The sequence below is a fragment of the Eleginops maclovinus genome, chromosome 12, assembly GCF_036324505.1.
Source record: "Eleginops maclovinus isolate JMC-PN-2008 ecotype Puerto Natales chromosome 12, JC_Emac_rtc_rv5, whole genome shotgun sequence".
NCBI classification, from domain to species: Eukaryota; Metazoa; Chordata; class Actinopteri; order Perciformes; family Eleginopidae; genus Eleginops; species Eleginops maclovinus.
In genome coordinates, this window is record NC_086360.1 from 15,186,348 (window position 1) to 15,211,911 (window position 25,564).

The window sequence follows — 25,564 nt, forward strand, 5'->3', positions numbered from 1 at the left end:
ATGTGACTCCTTCATCTATGATAGTGATTTCCATGTCAGTTATTGCATGGTGTGTTTATATGCGAAACCTTGAAAATCTACAAAGAGAATTAAAGACTATCAGCTGTTGAATCCCTGCTGTCCCTCCTTTTCACTGCTGCGTCTCCACTCCTGCGTTAAGTCAGTGGCTGATTCCACTCGCTGCCTTTAGTGGCTAATGAAGATGGCGGGGGGCGGGTGTGATTGTGTGTGTTGCAGCTGAACCACACTGTGCTTAACATGACTTTGTGCTCAGTCAAAGGTTTGGTGTCTTTGTGGCTGTTCAGTGGTTGGACATGACCACTGATCTAATGACAGATTAAAGCTGGTAACTAAGCAGGGGGCCAGAGGTAGGGGGCATAAAGGGTGTGTCTGTCGCTGCGTGTACTGAAGGAAAACATACTGTTGCCGGATATAAAACAAGAGGACATTGGCAGTCAGCTGTGTGGCAACATATAATCTCGGACTTTAGGAAAAGGTTACAAACAATCCTGCATTTAGTTTAACAGACCAATTTCCGTTGAGATTGAGATTCAATTGATGACTGTGTTTCTCATACAAGCGGATATCTGTTTTCGTCACCTACCTCTGTACCTCAATATGGTGGGCGGTAGCATGCAAAGTCATTATTAAATACATGCAACTTGGTTTACCAAAGCAATTAGAGGCATTAATCATGGCAGCAATATATAAGAAACCAAATTAAGCTTAAGTAGACTGAGCGGCAGTAAACCTGCTGTTGAGCATGTGGCTCTATCGTCACTGCAGTTTGCAGCCAGTTTAACGGCACATCATGCCAGATGCATGGGGAACTTGCACATAACAAATTGACTCAGATACATGAGTCTGCCTGCAGCTTTATAGCTCCTGCTTCTGTATTCACAAAAGTGTACCAATTCTCCTACAACATCAGCAAGTCTTAGCCTCGCTGATTTATTTTCTAAAGAGGGAAGAGGAAACAACTTGCAGTGCAAATATAATTACACAATGAAATCAATCAATGTATACCACAGCCTGAGGGACATTTAATAAATACAACAAATGATTTGTCACTGTTTAAAAGTTGCATGTCTTGTATTGGACTGCAGTAAGTAAACAAAGCTGTGTGAAACTTCCCGGCAGTTAGTCAAAAAAGACTGTGACACTGACTGTGACAACTGGTGACACACATTCACAAACTACTTATTTTCCTGCTACAACAATCCGATTTCAATTTACTTTGCTATTTTTTTCTGTCTTTTACGTCAAAGGAGGTCAACCAAACCCACACCACATCCATGACGACTTGTGAGTGAAAGAAGTCTCCAAAAGCTAGAAATTGTAGTGATGTAAAAGTGCAATAATGTGTGATTATACAACACATTTCCAACCTGTAGTTGCTCATTTAATAATTTGGTTTGGTTGTTTTCTCATTTGTTATTGCAGATCATTAAATTAAAGTAACCTAATCTGATACTAAATCACTCTGACTATAACTACAATTTTCATTTTCATCTTTTTCTCCTCTTTTCTAATAATCATTGGTGGAACTTTAAATTAGCACGACACCACAGATCGAGGAGATGGGCCAGGCTTCTCTTATTTGTGTCTGAGAGATGTTCAGTCATGCCTGATTTCCACTGTGTGGTTCAGCTCCACTCAACTCTAATCAACTCAGCTTACTATTGTTACCAGGTTGTTCTCTCTATCTCTTCTCCACGGCTAATAGCTAATGTACTGTAATGGCAATCTTTTTCCGTCCGTTACAACCCATTTTGGTAACTGTAGGCAACATTAGCAATATAATACAGGAAACCATTCAAACAGCTCTTTTCTAAATGACGGTGATTTGATTTTGTCTGTAAGGACTGGGAGCTGAATGAAAGGTAAGGAAACCATGCTACATTAATTCCAGAAAGTCATTATTCATAAGTTAACCTTAACCTGCTTTTATCAAATAGCTTCCTCAGAGGGGAAAAAGCAATTGTTAAAAGCTCAAGTAATTGACCTGATGGCAAAAACATTTCCCGCTTAAATTAATCTATGCTGCTTCATGCCTCAGTGAAAGTTGTTACCAACACATAAATAATTAAGTCTGAACCAAAAGTGAAAATATTATTTCACACATAATTACATTTCTTTCAGTTCATCATTGGCATGTTTTGCAAACCACATTTGCTACACTTTCCTGCAATTTCACAGTTTTGATTAAAGTTATTTACTTGAACATTTTCTCCCTGTTGTGTCGTGGTAAACAAAGCAGTAGGCATGAGAGGTGACAATGTGGGTTGGCGTTGAAAGATGATAAAGAAGCTGACACAATTTCTGGTCAAATCCCTATGAAGATTAGACAGCTACTGAAATATTAAGTTGCACCAATGGCTAGTCATATACTGAATTAAATCCATAATTAGAAATACAACTCAACATGCTGCCATTGGTTTTTATTTCATTATTTCCCCTGTATTGTCTATGTAAGAGCATATAAAGATAGCAAATGACAACAGACTGCAGGGTATCTACGAGGGGGAGATGTTACCAGCGTCACTTTGATTGCCTCGAATGATATCCCTGCTGAGCTGATCAACCGCATATAGGCTGATTGGATATTTCACAGGGCACTGCTGCTAATTCACAAGGTGGAGTGTTGCCACTATTTTGAACAGAACGCTGGTATAAATATCCATGTTTAATACTGTGTGTCATTCTTTTTGACTCTATCTTGGTCAAGGTACGCAGCAGCATTCAAACAGGCCCTCCGGCTGTTTTTGTATTCAGCTTTTAACGTTGCCAGTGTCATCTTTTCTGAAAAACATTTACTATTCATAAAAATAAGGTTGATTACCCTGTTGACACTGACACATTTGCCTCATTTTAAATTAATAGACACCATCAAAATCATTTATAACATTTTGAGAAAGAGGTGAGAGTATGCTGCAGCGGAATACAGACTACATGATAGGACCAAAAGAGAAAATACTTGCACATTTAAATACAGATTCAGGATTTGGACTGCAACATTTTCAGGGTTAGAATTTATACAATAAAACAGAATATTTAACCGTAAAGACATATACCTATAGATATATATAGATATATATATATATATATATATATATATATATCTGTATCATGGATAGTCTACCAGGGCCTGTAGTCTTACATCATAATGATCATTAACACTACATTTGGCACAATGAATGTGAGTGCTTACATCAAGGATGTTAGAAGGACATGAGTGAGAAATGATCACCATCTTCAGATAAGTTAGCTTTTGGCAGAGAACGTCTCTTTGGCTTATCAGTAAGATAATTTGATGGCAACTTTATCTATTAGAATTAAGAGAAAAAGGATGCTGTCAAGCTGACAGTCCTATCAAGATCATTATTGTGGGTAGGAAGGGGAAATGGATACAATGTTATCATGGCTTCTAAAACATTTTTAGTCTTGTATGACCTTTCCTTCCACTCCTACATACGCAGCAATTTATATACAAGAGTCTACGCATAAGATCAATGGCGGTTATATCACTGGAGATCTAATATAGCACCTTCAGGATTCTTTTTGACAGAGAGGGAAAAGCCTAGCAACAAATGCAGCTCCAGCCTGTGCTTTCAGCATGGTGTTGCTGATGTTGCCTGTGTGCAAATTTAGTTCAGGGGAAGTGACATTGTAAAGATGAGAGGTTTTCAAAGGTTCAGCGTAACACGTCCTTCACAAGGCAGGCTTTACTCATATCTCCCTTTCTCACGCACCTTGGCTGATACATTTCTTTTTCAACTTAGCATCCCTCGCGACAGAGTCTAGACTCTGTATTAAGTCATTCTACACCCTTGTCCTTGCACCTTAACACCTGAAACTAAACCCATCATCCATGCAATCATTATCATGACTCTTACTTTTTATCCCTTTTTCTACCCATTATACTGCTTCTTCTCCCTCTGAAAACATAACACCTGGGTTGTATTTTCCCCCTACCTCCTTGGAGGGGACCCTTGATCCCTTCCTCCGTGACCACCAGCTTTCCACCATGGCAATGAGGCAGGAGAGCACCACACCGGCTGCCAGGACGCAGAAAACACCTGCAAAGCTGTGGATGTCCAGGGCGTTACCCTGTTGTCGTGTCTGGATTGAACTGTAGAGATCACAGGGGCTGTCCCTGGGCCACCACTTGAGTTTCAGTATATCCATGTCACCATTCTGCTGGAGCTCCAAGATTCTAGGAAATAGGCGAGAGAAACAGGCATGTAAGCATAGATCAATGTACAGAAAGAGCACATACTGACAAGGAAGAATACATGAATGAATTTGTAGATGCATGAATGAGCAACAAGCCTTACACTGTCAAGAGTAGGGATTGATTTTGTGTATTATAATTGATGGTTTCTGAGGGTCATTTGAATGATTACAGATTCAAAACGATTCAAAACAATCATGGAGGAGAAAAAATCTTTCCACACGTCAACTGCACAAAACCTGACAACACTGCAGAGTTCATTGCAGATGCTATAGCTCTTCTTGTCCATTTGAGGGCAGTGTTTGCCAGTTAAAATCCCCTCTGATCCCTGACAACCATATTGGGCTGTCAAACTCATTATGGCTAACATTAATATGTTTTGCAGCACAGCGCGAGTACACTGCCACAATGTCATTATGCAGCCTAGCTTTAGTCCCAGGATTGATGGCTTCAGAGAGGATACAGCTCAGAGGTTGATGGGATCCCTCTGTTAGCCTTCAGCTTATTATTTAACTGGGTCGTTCATTTTGGTTTGGAGGAGAACTGCCGACACACAGACAGACAGGCGTACAGAGGCTCTGTTAGCATCCGGATGGATATTTAACAGGCGATCTGACGAGAGACGGGCATTGGGAAAGGAAAGACAAAAAGGAAAAAAGCAATGTGGAATGTGTGCGTTCACATACAGTAGGTATGCCTCCCACACGAGCATATACAGACTAACAGAGACAACATACAGGTGAAAATAATCCCTCATAGATAAACTAAGCCATGACAACGACTGAAACCAACAGGGTAGATAGGAGCTACATATTCACAAATGATCACTCCCACACTGGACTGCATGCACTTAAACCCGATTCATACATGTTTAGATAGAGACAGATGTTTGCAATTATCTTCACAACTTCCTGGGGGCAGATCCTCCTCACAATCCAGTGACAACATGCTGACATAAATGACAAAGCCCATCTCTCATCTTCATTTTTCTTCATGCGGAATACAGAATACGCACTGAAATCAATCAAGAAATGCAAATGAGCTCTGCAGACAGTTTAAGTAATTAATTGTATCCACAATAGCCAGAAAAACATAGCTAATTTTAATTTAAATCAGATAAACAGGCTAAACAGAACATTGCTCTATACCCAGTCCTTGAGGAACACTTTTCTCTCTTCAATCATTTCCTGGGCTTTACCGAGTTGCAAAGACTAGGAAACGACATAGTTTAAATCGTGCTTGCGGTTGTATTTCATGGGACAGAATAAAGGAGAAAGAGGAAAACGGGAAAGCAGTGGAAAGAAGAAGAAAAGAGAGGAGCAGAGACAAGAAGAGAGACAGACAGACAATAAAAAAAGGAAAAACTAATTTCAACAGCAAATCCAACAACAGTCATTGTAATACGAGATCATGTCCACCAACTGCCGACTTGATTGTAGGATAGTTTGGCTTGGATCAGTGCAGATTACTGCCAAGATTAGATAAGATTTTGTGTAGATGATATGCAGCATTGACTGAAAACAAATTAAGAAAAAATGATCTGCAATAGTGTTCAGCAGTAGTATAGTGACAGCACTGGCCTAGTTATATGCCCTGGTTATTAACCGACTGGCATGAAGAAGAGGTAGTCAGTGAAGAAATCCCTCATCTCACATCAATCCAGCATATTTTCAGTAATACATTGGGCCCTGCTCCTATTCTTCCAAACATGTTACTAAGTTACTTTCTGATTGTAATATTATACTGCATATACTGCAACACCGAACTTTCTTCATGCTTTACCTCTCAGTGCTGCCTTAGATTGTTTATCACTGAAAGAGCCAAAACTCACTGTTGCATGCATGGCGCACTGTTGATACGCAAGTTGACATGGCTAAGATCCGCAGCAGTGTTTAATGAAAATTTAAACAGCAACCTTACAAGTTTTTTCCAAGCCAATGACAGTATCACGTAAAAATGACTGTTCATGAAAGTTAAAACAAGATTTTTCCAAGAGAAGTGCTGTGCCTTTCATACAGTACTGACCTTTTTATCTGTCACTTTGACGGCAGATGCTTCACACACACAAACAAGCCTGCACTCTGACAGATGGCTTCGGAGAAAGAAGGAATGCACACAGGCTAATGAGATAGAATAAGAGCGATCCCACCTATCAAAGAAGCCACGCACTGTTTTGTTAAAATATTTCATCATTTCTTGCTTGGAATTCTGCCAACTTCTGAAGATTGCTCATCTGAGTTGATGTCTTTTTATGTCTGTCTTTCGATGGAGGCATGCTTTATGTTTGGAGCTGCCATCTGTTATCTCTGCTCATCAGTTGACGGTTCTTATGTTTCACAAATGTCATGTCAAACAGGTTTAGTGGGGCACTTAACCAGTGAAAATAAGTGGTGGCATTTTCTTGTTACATCTACTTTAACATCTGTGAACATAATGACTATAGACAGCAAATGCCTTTGTGGACACATTTCTACAAAAGGGGTTGACCTTTGGTGGAAAATAAATAAACAGTGGAAAAGAAAATTAATATTTCTTTCCTTGCAGGGAGAAATAGTGAATATTACCGTCAAAAATCCTATAGTAAACCCAGCTATTTTAAATACGATTTTGCTGTGTGTCAAAGTCAATAGCTGAATATACATGTCAAAGTTATACTTGATTTTCATATTAATTCAAGGACCAACATTTCCTACCGTTCTCCAAAAGACAATCAAAAGGATGCCAAACAAAACAAAAAAGAATAACTAAAAGGCTTCTCCACAACTTGATGAAAGATCTAACAGAACAAAACATGAAAACAAACACGCCAAAAGTAGTCACTGATCAAAGGAATTATTGCTATGTGACTGAGCTGTGTGTAACTTTGAGGGAGGACATAGCCAAACAGATTTGAGATTCAGGACAGAGTTCTTTCTCTCTCCCCACTATTACGACCCTGTCTGCCCATGGAGCTAATCATCTATCATTCTGCACTAATTGGACTATCAGAATTATGCAAAAGCTGTTTCCCGAAAAGGCCCTTGAATCAAACTCTAACGCTGACATGCACTCACAAGAACGCACACATATAGTACACAAACAATACAATTTACTTTTATCTCATTAGGTTCAGATGGCTTTATTCTACCAGCAGATACTGACACTGATTGAACTCTACAAACCATCCTAGAATACTTGCAGGAAAAAGGATAGAAATGATGATGATGCTGTTAATATTATGTGAAACACCCTGCCATTTTTTTCTCGACATCAAAATAGAGCGTGTCTGAGTTTGGACAGATGGTGCAAGCCAAAAGTGAAGTGGAAAATGTTAAAATGCTACACCAAAGGGGCCTCTTATTTAAGAAGGCAATCCAGATTTAATCTCTTGTACATGGAATATGAGCTTGCCTGAGTAATTCCAGTTCTAACGCTCTAAATGTTTCTGTCAAGCGTTTGGTTATTTATTATGCAATAGTGTTGAGAATGACTCAGTGCATGTATAATTATTTACTTACAAGCTAAGAAGAGATCACTTTTCCCCCTTGGCAAATACTATGCAATGAGATCTTCAACTTTGTAAGGAAAAGTGAGAATGGTGATTCAAACACAAAAGTTGTTACCACTGCTTTTATTTATCTGTATCCCATGGCTGACAGGCAGGATGAAAGGCCACTGTGAGCTGCCTGACGAGAATTGGTTGTGCTCAAATAAGTACAAACACACAACCATCAAATATGAAGCCCACACAATACACTACAGTTCTGCATTTTTAGTTTGAAACAATGACAAATGACATAATGAGAGCTAGCTAGGAGCAGCTAATTAAAGTGTGTGTGTGTCACGGTCTTTATGTCCTCCTGAAGGATCCACTACATTACACAGAGTTTGATGGAGTTCATGATAAAGCACTGAAGAGGGAATCTGACTACTCATTTATTTTCCCCTAAGGAATGTGCTTCTCTCTGCATAGACATCCCAAACCTTTATTTTGCTTTAATTTTCTGTCTGAATATGTAGAATATAGAACTGAGGGGGTGTACACTTAGATGTTTTTTTCTTCCTTCGGGTCTGATAGTGTTTTTTTCTCAAGGCATCATCAGTCATCACACCGCTGCCTGAGGTATTGGGATATAGATCACTTTAATCATCTACTCACAGCGGTCTGAATGTGTATAGTATAACTGTCAAGTCCTGCATTGTTAAATACATGGGCAGCCATATGTAACTGTGTGTTAACATGTAATTAAATGCACCATTGTCACATTTATGTGAGGGCTTCAATGTCCACTGCATGTGCGAGGGGAGTAAAATATGTGTGAAAAGTAATAGGAGAACAAGTGTAATTTGTGTGTCTACCCAGCTGTTACATCATTTTGTCATGTGAAACAACTCTCCTATATGTGCATGTGTATTCATGTGCAGCAGGACTACAGTATACAGTATGTGTCAAAACATATTATAAGCATTGTGAGTTTCACTATGAAATAGCCATCGGAATAAAGGCTTTTTAACTTTCTGCAAAGAGAGTGGCATGGACCTTATGTTCTTTCATGACTTAAGGTATTGTTTTGGACTTTGCATCAGTTTCTAGTTTCTAGTATGTTTGGTATAGCATGTCTGTATCTTCCTGCAATAGTGGCTATGTTTATGAAACAGCTGGGGAGCTATGAGCTGCATTAACACTTTGTGTGTGTAATGAGTTATCACCTTGCTTTAAGATCGTTGACTTTGACTGGGGAGATCTATAATGACTTGAAAACTCCCACTGGCTGTTAAAGCAAATGAGCAAAGGTTGCTTGTGTGGTGGGACGGGAGCAAACTGCTGTGTGTGTGTGTGTGTGTGTGTGTGTGTGTGTGTGTGTGTGTGTGTGTGTGTGTGTGTGTGTGTGTGTATGTGTGTGTATGCTATGTCTCTGCCTCCCCGTTCTCTCTGCAGTGGCCGTTTCTGCGTTGACTAGATGTTGCCATGGCAACTTGTTGGCAGCAGCCTTGATGGTGGGATGATCACACATTATTAGTTGACTCAAGATGAAAAAGACAACACATAGTGATTTGGATAAAGGCGCACAGGGGACACAAGAGAGTTGAAGAAAGGACATTAGGGTAAAAAGGGAAAATGTGAAAGATGAGAGAATGCTGCGATTTCTGTCTGATTGCAGAAGACATCCACGGGAAACTATACTGAGATCACATACCAGGAAGCAGAGAGAGACAAAGAGAAAGTGACTCACTGAGAAAAATGTAGGTTTCATTGCACATTATTATTACACGTAATTATGCACGTAATTACTGTGGACACATTAAATGTAGAAACATGACTTCTCAAAATGGAAGGTCAAGAAAGACATGGAGATGAACAAATACTGCTTTTTCATTTATCCTTCTTTCATATAAAGATGTACATGTGCTGTTCTAAAAGTGTGTGTCAGTTTAAGACCATCAGAATGAGGACATATTTTGCTGTTTACAGATTAAGACTTGTTATTACTTTACTTAAACATAGACTGTAGTCTATGTTAAGGTTGAGGTAAAGGCTGTGGTTTGGCATGTGTTTGTGAAGGAAAGGGCTTAGGGAGTGCATTATGTTCCTCGGAGTCCTCACAAGTAAAGAAAGTGCAAACGTGTAAGCATATGCACAAACATATAAATCCACTCTCTTCACATGTAAGCTAAAAGTCACAAGGAAATTGTGTTTAAAGTAGAAAGTTGCCTTTAGTAGTCTTTACAATGGAAATCCAATTGTAATGTAATGTGTATAACTTACTGAAGTTAACTTTTTTTAATGTATTATTTCAAAAAAGTGCTTCATGTTTAAATATGTACAAAAGTGGGACAAGTGTTCCTCCATATAACCTAAAGGTAGGCATTTAGGAGTTCATTTGCCAGCAAAATCTATTTGTAACAGTTTTAATGAGCAGCCTCTACTGTTATAAATGATACCCCTACTGGAGTGAAAATGGACTGTTAAAGGCTTCACACTGTGCTGCTGCGATACAGCTGGGGTATGGGGAGTGCATTTTCTAACTCAAATGGATGGCGAGGCCAAACTGAGACTAGAGGCTACAGTGAGTTTTGAAAGGCTGTTATCTCAGCACCTGGCAAACTGATCGTTGAGTCACTGGTATTGATCAACTCAGCTATCTACCCTCTCAAGATATATTATGGCTATTTTGTAGTATAGGACAGTGAAAATCTCCCTTATTGCTCTTTTCAATGCACTGTAACTCCATGTATTGTGTTGATTCTGCAGACCTTTCCCGGCCCATCCATAAGGCCTCTATACATACAGGTTATGTCCCATGCTGCTCTTTGCCCATTAACAGGTTTTACTGCAGCGTTAGCCAGTTAAAATGTAGAATGGTGGGGGTTAGTTAATCAAGCATTACATGAAACTGTTCACTGAATTTTAGAACTGGCTAGATAGACATCTTAACTGTTTCTGTGAGAGGTATCAAGGCGTGGTGTGTCATCGCAGAGCACACTTCAGTCTCAGGAACAGAGGAATATGTCTGCAGCTACAACAGTCTAACGCTCTTATAACAAATATTCTTGTCCTGTCACCAATGCAGCAAACACAATTTAAAGTTTCAGACGGTGAAAAGTGGAAATTGTGATGGGGTGAGAGGTGGTGATACAAGGGGAAGGAGATGTGAGTGAGTTGGAGAAAAGATAAGGAGAGTGCAGGTGAGAACAAAGGGGAGGCAGGATAGAATAAAAGAGATGGGAAGAGATTGGAAGGAATAAAGATGAAGAAGAAAAAAACGAGGAAGAGTGTCACATGGAATGAGCAGACAGGGGGTAGATGACTGGAGATGAGAGACAGAGGTGTTATGCTAAAATGAGTTTGTTTCTTTGAGACGGTTGTCAGCTGTCAGCTCCTTAAGATGAGAAGAACATAGGCTGCCTTGCTGCTGTTAGCCTCAGCATGATGGAAAATAATGTTCATATTATAGTCAAAAAGGTAGTTTTCCTGCAGTTCCGATTACTGCAGGGTCAGAACATTTTGCTGTCAGAATTCCATTCTTAAAAAAGGCGGATATAATTTGTGGAAACATGGGCACTAAAAAAAAGTGCAGAACAAACATAGAGCAGGCGTTTGAAGGTGAGAGATTGTGTGGCTGCAGGTATATCAATTTCTCTGGGTAGGTGAGAGTGTCATAGTGATTAGAGAGGCCAGCCTCAACTAAAGTGCTAAGCTCAAGAACCCATGTCAGCCAGCAACCCACTGAAGTGTCCATAAATGCTGAATCACCTCAAGCTAAAGGTCTGCTGAAGCAGATTTTTAACCTGCCTGTAGAGATGAGGAGGAATCAATAGAGCATCAGATTATTATAATTACATCATGTTCTGTTTCACAATGTGACCTGCTTAAAGGAACGAGCCAAAACTGTCAAAATATCCAAAACATCAGGTACAAACTGACCTTTGCTGCAGCCTTTACTTTATTGGTCCCAATAACTTTACCAATTGTGCAAGCAGGAACGGGACTGAGTGTAATTCAGGAGCAAAGACACTCAGCAGCATCGACCCAGTCAGATAAGTGCACCCTCTTCTTGATTATTCTCTCTCTGTGTTTTAGTCAAAAAAAGTTGCTGACCCCTACTCACACATCAATACTCTTTGTCTGTTTATTCAACTACAGACAGCTGGGGTTGTCTCAGACAGAAGACATATTATTATAGCACTGGTGGTGCATATTTGAGTTTGTTTTTGAGCAGGTTTATTGTTGGGCCAAATAATAAGAGTGAGCCATTGAGGTCTCTCCATTGACTTATTTGCTTCTTTTCTAACAGCGAGGATTTCAGCCTACCTTGACACATGTAACACATCGGAGAAAATAATGTTGAACCATGTCAGCCATGTTGAATATTTCAAGTTTGTAGATTTTCTCAGTAGAATATGTCTGTGACACTGACAGAGTTTTGAGAGCTGTGAGGTGCGATAGACAACTTTTCATCTCTATTATGAGGAATAGTTATACAATCTGAGTTCTCTAAGGTTTGGCTCATGGCTTTAAGAGTTTGTTGTACGCATACAACAATACAATGGTAAGATAAGGAATTAAGATGTCAGCAAGAGAGAGTTTGTTTAAACTGAGTTATGGCCCATATCCATATTTGTATGTAGATCAATAAACAAAGCGTTGCTAAATTGAGGCTTAAAGCATGGCGTAAGAGTTTACCGATGAGTCTTTGGTCCCTGAAGTAAAGTTTGCAAAGCTTGATTGTTCCAATTAGCACACCAAGGGTTCAATGTCATACACTTTTGTCAACAAAGTTTTCATTTAAGCACCATTAAGCCACAGTGTGTGGGTGAGCTAGAACAGATTATCAAGCTGTACAATGATAAACAACACAGAGAAGCCAAGCAGACATTACCCATCATTTGAACTTTGAGAGCTAAGGAAGAGACAGAAGGAGAGAGAGAGAGAGAGAGAAAGAGAGAGAGAGAGAGAGAGAGAGAGAGAGAGAGAGAGAGAGAGAGAGAGAGAGAGACATCATTAATTGTGATTAATAAAGATTTAATGAATTTACTAAGTGTGTGGGCTGAATTGTGCTTTGATTGATTGGTAGGAGAGTGACAGCTTGTGAGTGAGAGAGCTTTGACGAAGACAGAGAGAGAGAGTAGACAGGAGTCAGTTGTGGGACATGTTTAACAGTTAACAACAAACTAATAGCAACAAAAATTAACAATGTAAAATGTTGCTTGCTGATCTGAACATATATTAAATTGAAATGAAAAAAGTTAGACAAAATTCAATCAGCAAGCAAGAATCACAATCGCAATAACAAAAAAACAACTAACAAACTAAAAACAAAGACGTTTGTGGCAAAGATTGCAATAAATAAAAGGGAAAAGAGAAAAGCAGTAGGGCTGAGCTGCAAACAGAACTGATTACTGAAACTGACACTCAAGGAGCAATACCTCAGCGCAGATATGCACACTCTCAGTCTAAACTTTTGCAAAGACTTAACACTCTTCTCTCCTTCAGACACAGAAATCTAATATGATGTTAACGGGAACCCTCTTGTAGAACTTTCCAGCAGAGGAAACTATTGCTTTATATATATATATATATTTATAAGTGATAGGAAGTAATGTTTATATTTATATTGTAATCAAACCAGGTTACTGATTGCTGTAATATCTTTCATGTTATATTAAGGTTTATTTTGTTATCATACTTGGTTTCCGACCTGTGTGTGTGTATATGCACGACTCGCCACAAGGTGCCTCCCCCTTTTGTTGTTTTCATTCAATTGATGGTCAGGACTGGTACGCCTTGTCGGTGAGTGACTATAAACTAAGCTAGGTTAAATGAGGAATTAATGTTAATATGAACAAGTGTATAATTTCATTGGTTAATTCGGGTTTTGTTTTGTGTTTGCATTGCAGGTTTACAACCTAACTAAATGTCACTAAGTAACTAACGTTACCAACGGGCTAATGTAGCTGAAACAGTTGGGATAATCAGTGGGTGAATGTATTGTGTATGTGTGCGCAATAAAACTTCGTAAAGTGACTCGAGTTGTATCCGCCGTACTTGTCCGGATAACCCTTCCAGAGAGGAGTTTATTAAACTATAGCAGGTAGTTTAGTGAAAACCTGGACACCTCTAATCTATAACCATCTAAATCAGGCCCTCACAAATGCAGAGGCATTTGTTTTAAAAGCAACCTTAGGAACATATAATGTAATATCCTAAATGGGATCAGCATCATAGAATAATCACTTTGTCATCTGAAACAATGTCAGGGATGCAAAAACACTGATAGATGCATGCTTTTAACCACACACCAAATCCTTCTTTCCTTGCTCACCACCAGATATTGTCTCCCATGGCTAGAGATTTCCATGGATTGAAATTTGAGGTCTTCAGAGCCTCCAACCAAATTTGAACTCACTGTGTGAATGAGTGTGTTTCTGATGGAGAGACAGACGACCACTCAAAAGCCTTGTTCTTACGCTTTTGGTTTCTTTAGAAGGAGCCTTGAACAAGCATTATTTGGATTATGTATAAAGATCATGGTATTATGGTACTACCAAGAGCCTCTGAAATAATAAGCAGATTTAAAAAAACTAAATTAATCTTATAACATGAATAAATAAATGAAACTGATTTAAACCATTCTAAGGGTCATTTACTGATTGATGGATGGAACATTGGAGTTAGAAAGTAAATAATAATGACTGATCTTGTGGATGATACCAGTGTCACACTTATATAAACACACACGTGCAAGATAAACCATTTTTATTTTTCAAGTGTTATCATCGCCTCTGGCGGTCAGAAAGGATTAAATAGAAGTCTTTAAACAGAGTGGATTCAGGTAACAATAGAGATGTTGTAGTGGCTACAAGGAAAATTACAAAGACTTTCTTGTAAGAACATTTCATTACCTGTATTGACAGCTCTTGACAAGTAAACCAATTTCCCCCTACATGAATACTATGAAATTAGTCCTTCAATAGTGCCTGAGACAGCTGTGACAGAGAGCTAACAGTTTGTGAGCAAGTGTAATGCACCTTCTCTGCAGTCTCTGTTTACAAGCCTTCTGCTGGGACTAAAATCAAAGATTTACAAAGGCAGCTTTAAAGCCATTTATATGTTTCCTTCGATGGGGCAATTTGTTTTATCTCTTTAAATACATTTCAAAAGAAAACTCCACAACACTATTCATTATATTTCATTTCAATGTTTGCAATAACCCAACTTCAGTCAGTTCATCAGTTTTTTTTAACGACTGCTGACAACTTTATTGTCATGAGTGCTTCTATGGTAAAATGTTGTCTGAATACTGAACGCATCACAAACTGTTTTATGAGTGCTAAGCATTTTACTTTGTATTTACTGGGACCCAGAGCCCTTTAATTAGAAGGAAAGGATGCATGGATTATTGGATTGTAGACTGATATAAAGACAAGGGAGACACATTAGCTGGGTAAACGAGCAAATCAGCCCTTTTGACACTCACATTACATGAAACCATAATCAACAATATTATAATGAACTTTAGCAAGCCCCCTATGGAGATTTAACATCTAAGTAAATGGTTGTATTTTCTCTTTATAAGAAAGCATGTGTTTTCAAACCATCAAATAGTTCAATTTCCTCACAGCTGTACAACATACAGACTTATTTGGCGTGTAATCAGAGCTAATAGCCAATATTTTTGCTGTGATTACTTTCATATAACCCATGTCAGAATAATTACAATCCACAAACTAACAGGCTAATGTCAGAATAAAGCCAGCATCTGCTGCAAGCTAACCATAACAATATAACACATAGTATCATGTGGTGTGATATTTCTGTGATAGCAGCAATGACTTGTCGCTGTTGTGTATGTCATTTAGCCCCTCAAGCATACCAGACAGCACTGCCATGGTCCCCACATAGATACAGGGTACCGGACCGTCACTTTATTTTAGAAGCACTCAAATATCAGGCCTTAGGCAAATGATGAACACTGGCCTGCAGCCAGGTCATAAAAACATGAATGAATGAATGTTAGCTGGTGATGAATGTTATGTAAGTGGTGGGACCCTAGTAAAATGAATATGCCAGATGAGGCCCGTTTTGCTCACCGCATGTGTGCATAAATTGGGTAGAATGATTTTTATCAAATAAAAAAATTGACCTTGATATCATACTAAAAAGCATGTAATATGATAAAAAGTATTTTTTATGACATCCATTTTTATTGAATTTGAATTTGTCGATATTGACAGTGTACTGAAGATGGTGTCAAGATCGAAATGATGCAGTCCTGCACATAATAACACACACAAATGCACCTCATCCATCTTGCAATTGAATAAAAACGTAATTGTGTTCAATATGCACAATAAAATGTCTGGCCTGCAGCTTATCTCCATACACTGCAGCACCTCAAGATGTCCACCTGCTAAGGATTAAATCTTCTTTTTTAAATGCTCACATCAATGCCTGCGGACACTCACAGAAATACATAATATATGCCCGGGAGAGAAGGCTTATTCTTTTTCAAAATCTTGCCCCCCTTGGCACTTCAAAACAACTTGTCAGTAGCTGTCAGTTTAAATTAGTGGACTAGCTCTTTACACTACTTTTTTCTGACTCTGATAAATCTGCAGGCTGTGTCCATCAATCACAGAACAGCGGCGCCAAAACACACAAGCATGCACACAGTAGCATTATATTTGTGTTACAGCGCTGTTATTACAGTGCTGACAAGTAGAAACAAACAAACACGCACACCAGGCGTATGCAAGCTCTCACACTCACGCACGCACAGTGATGCACTCTGGTAATGGCTTCAGTTCTTAAACAAACAAAAGGGTTGGAAATGATTAAGTTGTAGCAGTCTGTCTATTCCTCCTGACAACACCCTTCTCTATTTCTCAAAGTGTTAAAGCAAATACATTCTTTTTCATCTCTGTTATTACCTACGGAGACCTGTAGATAGTAAAAACTATATACAGAATGCAAACACCCACTTATAAATGCGCACATAAAGCAAGTAGTTGCAGATTCACTCAATCATTGGCTATCTGGATCTTTATTACTATTGTTAATTAGTGATTATGCCAGTATTCAAGTGTCTTTAATGTTAAACTACAAATTATGGCCATTGAGCAAATGTTGAAGGCTTATAGTTTTTAAAATAAATGAAAGTTATTTTCGGAACTTACCTATGTACATACCTATGTACATATATATTTGAGGGGTAGGATATAAAACAATGGTATTGAGAGCATAAATTCTGCCTGAACGCTGTAAGAAAAAATGCTTGGAGAAGAATCCCAACCCATGACAAGAAACGTATTGTTGTGATAGATAAAAAAAATAATGACATCCATCTGGAATATGTTCTTCTAAAAACAGAAAAGCCTGAGCCTGCAGTCAATATTTGTTTTGTGTCATTTCATAAACAGACCTGAAAGATTAGTTAAACAAATACAAATAAAACACCTGACAGAGCATACTGATACAGGAGCTACAGTATCTTTACACTGAGACTCTCTGTACTTGCACCTAAGAAGGTATCCTGAAAAATACAAATCCTCCCTTTCAAATCCTTGGGTTGTTAGAGATTGTGATGGACTGTTAATCCATTCCTGTTATTGTATGGAATAATACCATATAACCCAGTAAACTCCAGTAAACCTTTTATTATTTTGAATGGAATGAGAGAAAGATTTCTCATCATGGTATCAGGGCACGGATTGCTAATACAATCCCTGTCCAAAAGCTAATTTGCATGACACAGAATGTTTAGATGAAAAAAATATTAAACAATAAACAAGGCAATTTTTTTTCTCTCGATATTTTCTGTGTCTGTTTTTTGTTTGAACCATGGGGAACCAGTGGGATTAAACCGTTTAAAAGTATCTTCCCACAAGTGTGACATTTCCCCTGAAATAATAGGAGGGAATTGAAAACATGGCCTGTCAATTAATTGCTTGTTTATTTTAATAACAGCCATGATAGGCAAAAATTCTGAGGCGCAACGCTCCATCGGATGTGGTTATAAACACACACACACACACACACACACACACTATATATATATATATATATATATATAAATCAACACTGACAGACTATTTTACATAATATAAATAACGACAGCATAATAAAGGCATTGCACATTATTTTTTTCCATATTTTGAAATGATGATCTCAAGCCCAAATAAATAACTGACTTTCTTGGGATGCAGGCAATATCTTACATGTCCTTCACAGACACATATCCCCTCATGACTGAACCTGCAGTCTGGTGATGTGGTTTATATCATACCATTTTAATAAAAAAAATGAATGGACCCTCAATATTGCACAGCACACATAGCAGATGAGCAGCATGGGAGAAGTAGACTCAATGACATCACTGTACTGTTTGCAGTACTAACCAAGCTTTCTTATAACTATGACGGCCAAGATAAGTAAGGAAAGAAAGAAAGGATTAATTAATGAATTCTGTTCTTTGGTCAATTACATACTTTGACAGAACAACACCCCCCCCCCCAACGGTGCACTCCAGCAACAAGGTAAACAGCTGGGGTCAATTTGGATGCATGCACATACTGTTGTACTGTTGATTTGTTTGTGATTCTGCATTGTTAGACTTACTGATAGTGTAAGCACTTCAGAGAGCATGATTGTAGGAAAGGTGTTGAATTAAGAAAGCAGAGCTTACTTCTATGTGAACCAATGGTTTATGCTGATGTTAATCAAGCTAGCGGTAGAAAATTGAGACAATGACCATTTTCCGCGATTTCCTTGGCGTCTGCCTCAAGGAGCAGACTTTTCAAGCAGAAAGATGGGCATAGATTAAGGGAGTGGCCACAAAAACTGAAGACAATATGACTAAGATGAACAGTATGGAACAAAAAGTCAATGGGGCTGCTGTCTGTTGTTTACAGTTACAAGTCTTACCTCTGGGAGAAAATGTCCCTGTAGGGGCTGCCGTGCTGCATGGCGATACCATATCCACGGTCCGGTGCATTGCTACTAACAGAGTAGAAGGAGCAGTCCTCGTCGTTATTAGCAACGTATTCCAGTACTGCCGCATCCCACACGAAGCCAAATCGACCATACTTCACCTGGAAGAATAAAATGTATTTATAAACAGTGGACAAATATTCAGAGAGTTAAACATCCAACAATATGCAGATTTATGGAGATTATTGAGATTACTGGGTTCTAATTTGGCAGTTTCCAGAAATTGTACCTGTTTAAAGATTTTGTAATTGACTTTACTATCACTTATTGACCAATGTATTTGTTAAAACAGACTTTCACATGCAACAACATTTTAAATGCATCTATTCTTTGTGCATACTGTATCTTTCTTTTTTTTCTTGGCTAAATCTCTACTAACAGAGACTGTTTCTGTGCCAACTTTGGCCTACATATAGTTTTAGACAGTAATACAAACACTATATTAAGTATTTTAATTCAGGTGAAGCCTCATCACATATGCCTGTACGATGTAAATGACAGGCCTTAGGCACACAGATGTTTCATTACACACTCTATTGGCATTTTAGTAAAACAATGCAACAATATTACATGATTCATCTGCTGCAGGACTTAACTGCAACCTTATAGTTAAACATGTCCTCTTGACTGTAAACAAGCAACAATGGTTTGTTGGCTTATCTTTATTACTATGTAGGTATAGGATATGGTTTTTTGTGTATATTCGTATGTCCTTGTTTATTATGTTTGGGCATATGGGCAATTGTAGCTGTGTGTAAAATACGTGCTTGCAGCCTTTACTGAGATGGAGTACACAGTAAAAGTGTCCCAAGTTGGGAAGTTTGTTTAATAAAAAATAAAATGCTTGTGAACATTGCTTCTTGTTTAATGAACTTTTGTTTGAACTCCAAAATGAAAAGTAGAGATTAAACCACCTGGATGTGATATTCACATCCTCTGCTGCCAATTCATTCACACTATTTTGGAATTGGTGTGTCATTAACTTTGATGGAGATTTTTTTAATGTTAAATCCCCCATTTGCTTGCCTGTATGTGAATGTGTGTGTGTGTGTGTGTGTGTGTGTGTGTGTGTGTGTGTGTGTGTGTGTGTGTGTGTGTGTGTGTGTGTGTGTGTGTATGTGTGTGTGTCACTTCAGATGGCCTATGTGTGATGGCTTTTGTGTAAGAACTGCCTCTCAATGGTTAATTTCACAGTTTTTAGTCCTATGAAGTTTGTACATCAGAATGGCTCATTCTGCTCTTGACAACCATAAGAGCACTTTATTACTTTAAAGAAAAATGTTATCCCCTTTCTGTTTTAGCTCTTGAATTGGTGAGATTATGGGTTTGGTGGAAAGGAAATAAAAAAGAAAGTTTGAACAGCTTACAATTGCATATAAGTCTTTCTCGCTATTTGGGTAAAAACAAAAACATTGAAAATGTATTATGATGCGCAGAATGTATGCAGTGAACTCTGATGTCAGCCAAACTGAAAACAAAGCTACTAGATACTAGTTTAGCTTTATATCAGGATATGCCTTTAATGTAAAGAACACAACAGGCAAAAAAGCTTGAATTGCTTTAAAGCAGATCATGCATATGTCTTTCAAATGCAAGGACATAGCGGGATTAATGTTTTTCAATGACTCTTGAGATAATGCTGAATGGAAAGAAAATAAATCAGACTTTGATAGATATAGCACATATTGACCAATATGGAAAAAAATAGGATAACGTGAAAAAGTACAAGATGGGTATGAAATGGATTTCAAATAAAGTGATATAGAATAATGAAAATGAGAGTAGAGAGAGTGCTGCACATTAGAAAGTGAATAGGGGGGAGGGAAGGGTTTAAACGCCTGCATTTTGTTCTTCCTGCGTAAAGTCTATTTTGGTTTAAAAATCGAACATAATGGACAACACATAACTTATTAATAGCATTGTGTTTCTCAAATATTTAATCCAGACCTATAATAAATCGCTTTCGATAAAAGCGTTTGCAAAATGAAATGTATTAAAAGTTATAATAATTAAACTAGACTCAATTAAATAAATATCATTGCAACATAACACACAAGCAAATAAAGAAGATGTATGATCCCTACAATGGATCATGTGAAAACAAATGGTCTTGCCTGCAGCTCCAGCTGTGTTTCATTAATGGGACCACTGCACCTGAGAATAGGGAGGACTTGATTCGATGTAGCAGAAAAGCACTCTATATGCAACCGGTTTAACATTGGCTCAAGTTTGATTAATTCATAATGAATTGATTGATTAATAAAGTGATGTGTTAAAGGTCAGCTTTGCCCCTGCTCTTGACTGAACTGTAATTATGATTGTATTTTTTTTTAAGCAGCTCACATGAAAACACTTGCACCTTTCTGACAGCTAAGAGCTTCAGACCCGAAAAACAAGATCTGGTAAAAATGTTCACTATTATTTTACTCTGCACACGTCTCAGAGTATGTTAAATGTATCTACTTTGTTTTGCTTTTTCTTTGTTCATGTTGTTCTTTTCCCAATGTATTAGAAAGACTACTGCACTCAAGTGTCTGGCACTCACAGCTCATATCCCTGAGGTCTGCAGCCTGCCTAAGTCCACACAATGAAAGGAAAAGAAAACAGCATTTTACCAGGAGGGTAGACACTTAAACCCGACCTCCTATTTGTTGCTATAGGAAATGTAAGGTCATTGACAAACAAGATGGATGAGCTCTCTTGTTTGTTAAGGACTCAGTGGGATTATCTAGGCAAGGCAGCTTTATAAGCTTTCCAAGCTGCATTTGCATGCACAGTGTAACTTGGCAGTGAGCTCCAATTAAGGTGCCATCCAGGTTAAACTGTTTACATGCACCTTTGATACCCTACGATTGAGTTTCTGGTGTCATTTAAACTAATATCCTAGAGAATAAAACATACCCTTAAACTAGAAAGAGAAAAAGAATAAGAAGAACTACAAAAATATAACAATGCCTCCACTGGCTAAGGTCATAACGGTCCTATATATAAATTAAGTTTATAAAGGTAGCCTGGCTTGTCAATAAACTATCCATGGTCCTGTCATTCATAGTAATTAAAATGTACAGAAACGGTAGATACATTCTCGTCCTATCCTCAGTGCCATTAGAAGGTGAGTAGAGCAGCAGCACGAATGGAACGAAGAACACAGCTAAAGACTTGTTGATATGTTTCCTAAAGCTCAACACACAAAACAACATACTTGAGAACCTTGGTCTCAGAAATATTTTTAACTTCCTGCACAATTTTGCATCTGGTGCTATGATTAAACATAAAATGGTAGCTACCTCTCAGTGGAGTAGTTTGTCCAACTATAGAAAGGAACAGCTTATCACTGATTGAAATGTTGTGCTCAGCCCTCAAACCAATCAACACATCCAAAAACACTCTTTATGACTACAGTTCACCAGGGGGCTGTCTTCATAAGGTGTTTTAAATAGCACATTTAGAGTTTTGTTAAAGCCTAATTTCATCATACAAATGGGGGACACATTGTTTTTTGCACTTACCCCTCATCCCGTTTGAGCATCTAGAGAAAGGTTAGCTCTTTTATTTGCAGCTGCATTTGATGATTGCTAGCAAATATTGTACTGGTTGTATTTGTGAGCCTGTTTTCGAGTGAACTCTACATGAAATGTGTTCAGTCAAAGGTTTTTAACCTGGCAGAAAAATGTCTGTGCAGTGAGATTAGGTTATCATGCCCATGCAGCATTTATATTCAAGCAACACTTAGCTCACTGCCTCAACAGTTACTGCTGCATCCTAAATATGTCCCTCATATATTACACACAAACACACGCCTATGCACACGCACGCACGCACACTCAAAAAACAAACATCCACATATGAATTGTAATCATTGCATTGGACCTTGTTTTCTCTCTCATGAAGGTGACTCAGGAAACCCAGTGAGATTCATAATCACTAAATTAAAGCATTCTCAGCGTCTCTCTTCTTTAAAAAAATGCCAGCTGTTTAATTCCATCATTACATGGGAGGAAAGAAAACTAACCTAATTCTGCTGTTGTCAATGTTTCTGTTCTTGTTGATCAGTTTAAAAGGGTTTTGTGATGGTGGAGCTCATCTAGTGAATACATAACAACACTGAACCATAAGCCGGAGCGGTTTTTGCTGCAGCTCTGATTTGGGTTTTTTCAGGCAAAGGGGTGGGAAACAGTAATTAGGGAATAATTGAAAAGAAAGTAAATGTTCAACATTTTCGGCAATAATGAAAGATTGTTTTAAATAATATAAAAAGCATAATATAATTTAAATCTAATATATCACAGGCAAGGATGTGACTAGAAAGAAAATACATAATTTGAATTAAATTTAGTGTAGCAGTCAGGCACAAATGTATCGGTGCTAATCAATGCAGTTTTATAACATAAAGAAAAGGATGTAGATAGTGTTATATTATTCAGATGGCACTTTGTTTTATTTATAAAATGTAGGACATACGTAGGAAGTAGAATAATAAATCCTGTTATAAAGTTAAAATATATATATAATTTTCTTCTACTTTCCAATTTCATTCTTTTTTCTAACCTTAATAATATTAGTATTGAAATAGTTTTTCCTAAAATCCTCCATAAAAATACACAAATAAATACTTGAAATAAACACTTTGGATCAACAGGGTTGTTTACAAAGTCTGAATCTACCAAAAGTAAAAAACATTTTCAAAATGAGGTCAGCCTACATCTTTCTTCCTCAGCAGATGAACCAAAATGCATGAATAAATAAAAGGTGAAAAGTGAACTTTGGAATTGCTCCCCTGAAAGAAAACCACCTATATATGATCGTGCTCTTCGAGCTGAGCTCACACACAGTGACTTATACAACTCTCCCTGGATGTTATTTTGACATTATATGACAGGACCGGCCCAATGAGTGTCTAGGCAGGTTTCAAGGGGTCCTTCTATCTCATACATAGTTCAAACAGTTTGGCTTCAGAGTCTAGCCATGCTGAAACTTCAAAAAAGGCTAAACTACTCCAGGGTCCACTCTTTCTGCTCAACTCTGTCTTTTTCTCTCTCCTCCCCTCTCTCTCAGAGAAAACCCTTCAAGGGACCCAACATGAAAAAGGAATAGCAGATTCTTCATCTTGCTTTAAGTTTAAACTTGAATATATCAAACAACGTGTTCTTCCTCATCCATTAAAAAATTACATTTATACAAACACTTTTAAAGTGGCACATAACAAACCGCCCCCTGATGTGAAATCAGATCCTAAAATGTTCTTAAAGCAATGGATGTAAAATGTTTCACACATGGGAGGTTGTTTCCAGTGGGAATACACTGATGAAGGGGATGTAGAAGAGTAGAAACTTCAGATGAAGACTCATAGCCATAATGAAGCATTATTTTGTTATTGAGCAATCTGTTGTCCTCATGGATTTGAGGTGGCAGCACATCTTTATCCCCACAGCAGTCAACCTAGTACAAGTGCACTGCCATAATAATATCACAGCTTTAAACAGAAGGAAATCTGCTCTGATCAGAGCATGAAATAGCAAATGTGAATATTTTTGAATTTGGGAAACAAAAATTAGGCTTAATGAAAAATTAATCTAGATGTGGCATTTGACAATCTTCATGACCTGGTGCTTATGTGTACTGACATGAACGCTACTCGATGGAGTATGATGTATCTAGCTTAAACATGTCCCCAAACAGTACACTGTGTACTGCTGTAAATGTCTTGCATCACTGTCCTCCAACTTTGTTTTTTGATCTTGAGGAATGAGACAGAGAGAGAGAGAGAGAGAGAGAGAGAGAGAGAGAGAGAGAGAGAGAGAGAGAGAGAGAGAGAGAGAGAAAGATAGAAAATCAACAGCCCAGAGACAAGCTCAAGTCAATTTCTACCAGCATCACAGACACCATTATATGTAGAGGTCTTACTAATTATTCAACTTTATGATAGTCTCTATACACCCACCCACACCCACACACCCACACACACCCACACACCCACACACACACACACACACACACACACACACACACACACACACACACACACACACACACACACACACACAACCCTCAAAGCACTACAAATGGTTATGTTTATCCTTAAGCCAGCTGGCTTTGTCTCTTGGCTTGCTCCCTCTCTGTCTCTTTTACTTACATGATCTGTGTTGCCTTGTTTGAGCCTCATTTGACAAATCAGAAAGCATTACAATGAGAGGCCCAGCCAAATATTCCCCTCACTTGAAGCACAAGACCACGTTTAATTCTGCACTTGCTGGCTTTCTGCAGATATGTGAATATCGGAATAAAGTTAAGATTAGGTGCGAGCAAATCAATCAAGGCTGGGAGATGGCACCTCCTCTTCGATGCATCAAACTGCATCAATATACAGTACGTGATGAAGGTTTTTTCAGGACACTTGAAAAGTATGAGGATAGTAAGGAGCAGGAGTGTGGAGACACAGCATATTATAATAGAGAACGGGATGTAAAGAAAATAAAAGGCGAAGAGTTAAAAAATAAAACATCTTAAAAATCATTGTATTACCTTTGACTCGGATATGCTTTTGAAGTGGGAAATGCAGCACTTGAAGCACAAGACCACGTTTAATTCTTCCACATATCACACTTAATATACTCAATACATCTTTACTTAGTATTTGGATTATACTACCCAAATACAGCTCTATCTTCTTACACAGCAAGTAAAAATGGCTTTACTTGTCATTCTCTCATCTTTAATGATGAATCATTTCCCTCTTCGAAGAAGCAAAATACATAAAGACGCTCACAGCCAAATCTCAGAAGATGAAAGCCTGGCACGCAGGTGGCAGCCATCCCTCATGAGGCGTTCTGTCCAACTGCTTACTCTAGTGATAACAGTCT

At 38.2% G+C, this 25,564-nt stretch overlaps 1 protein-coding gene across 2 annotated transcripts in view; it reads right to left on the minus strand.

Annotated features, from left to right (window-relative positions):
* The window catches only part of grid2 (glutamate receptor, ionotropic, delta 2), a 402,736-nt gene that overhangs the window by 9,412 nt on the left and 367,760 nt on the right, over positions 1 to 25,564 (minus strand). For both annotated transcript variants that reach the window (XM_063896521.1, XM_063896522.1), the window contains exons 14-15: positions 18,639 to 18,805; positions 3,976 to 4,216 (exon numbers count right to left, since the gene is read on the minus strand). In XM_063896521.1, the coding sequence (XP_063752591.1) occupies positions 3,976 to 4,216; positions 18,639 to 18,805 (408 nt within the window). The remainder of the gene's footprint in view (positions 1 to 3,975; positions 4,217 to 18,638; positions 18,806 to 25,564) is intronic.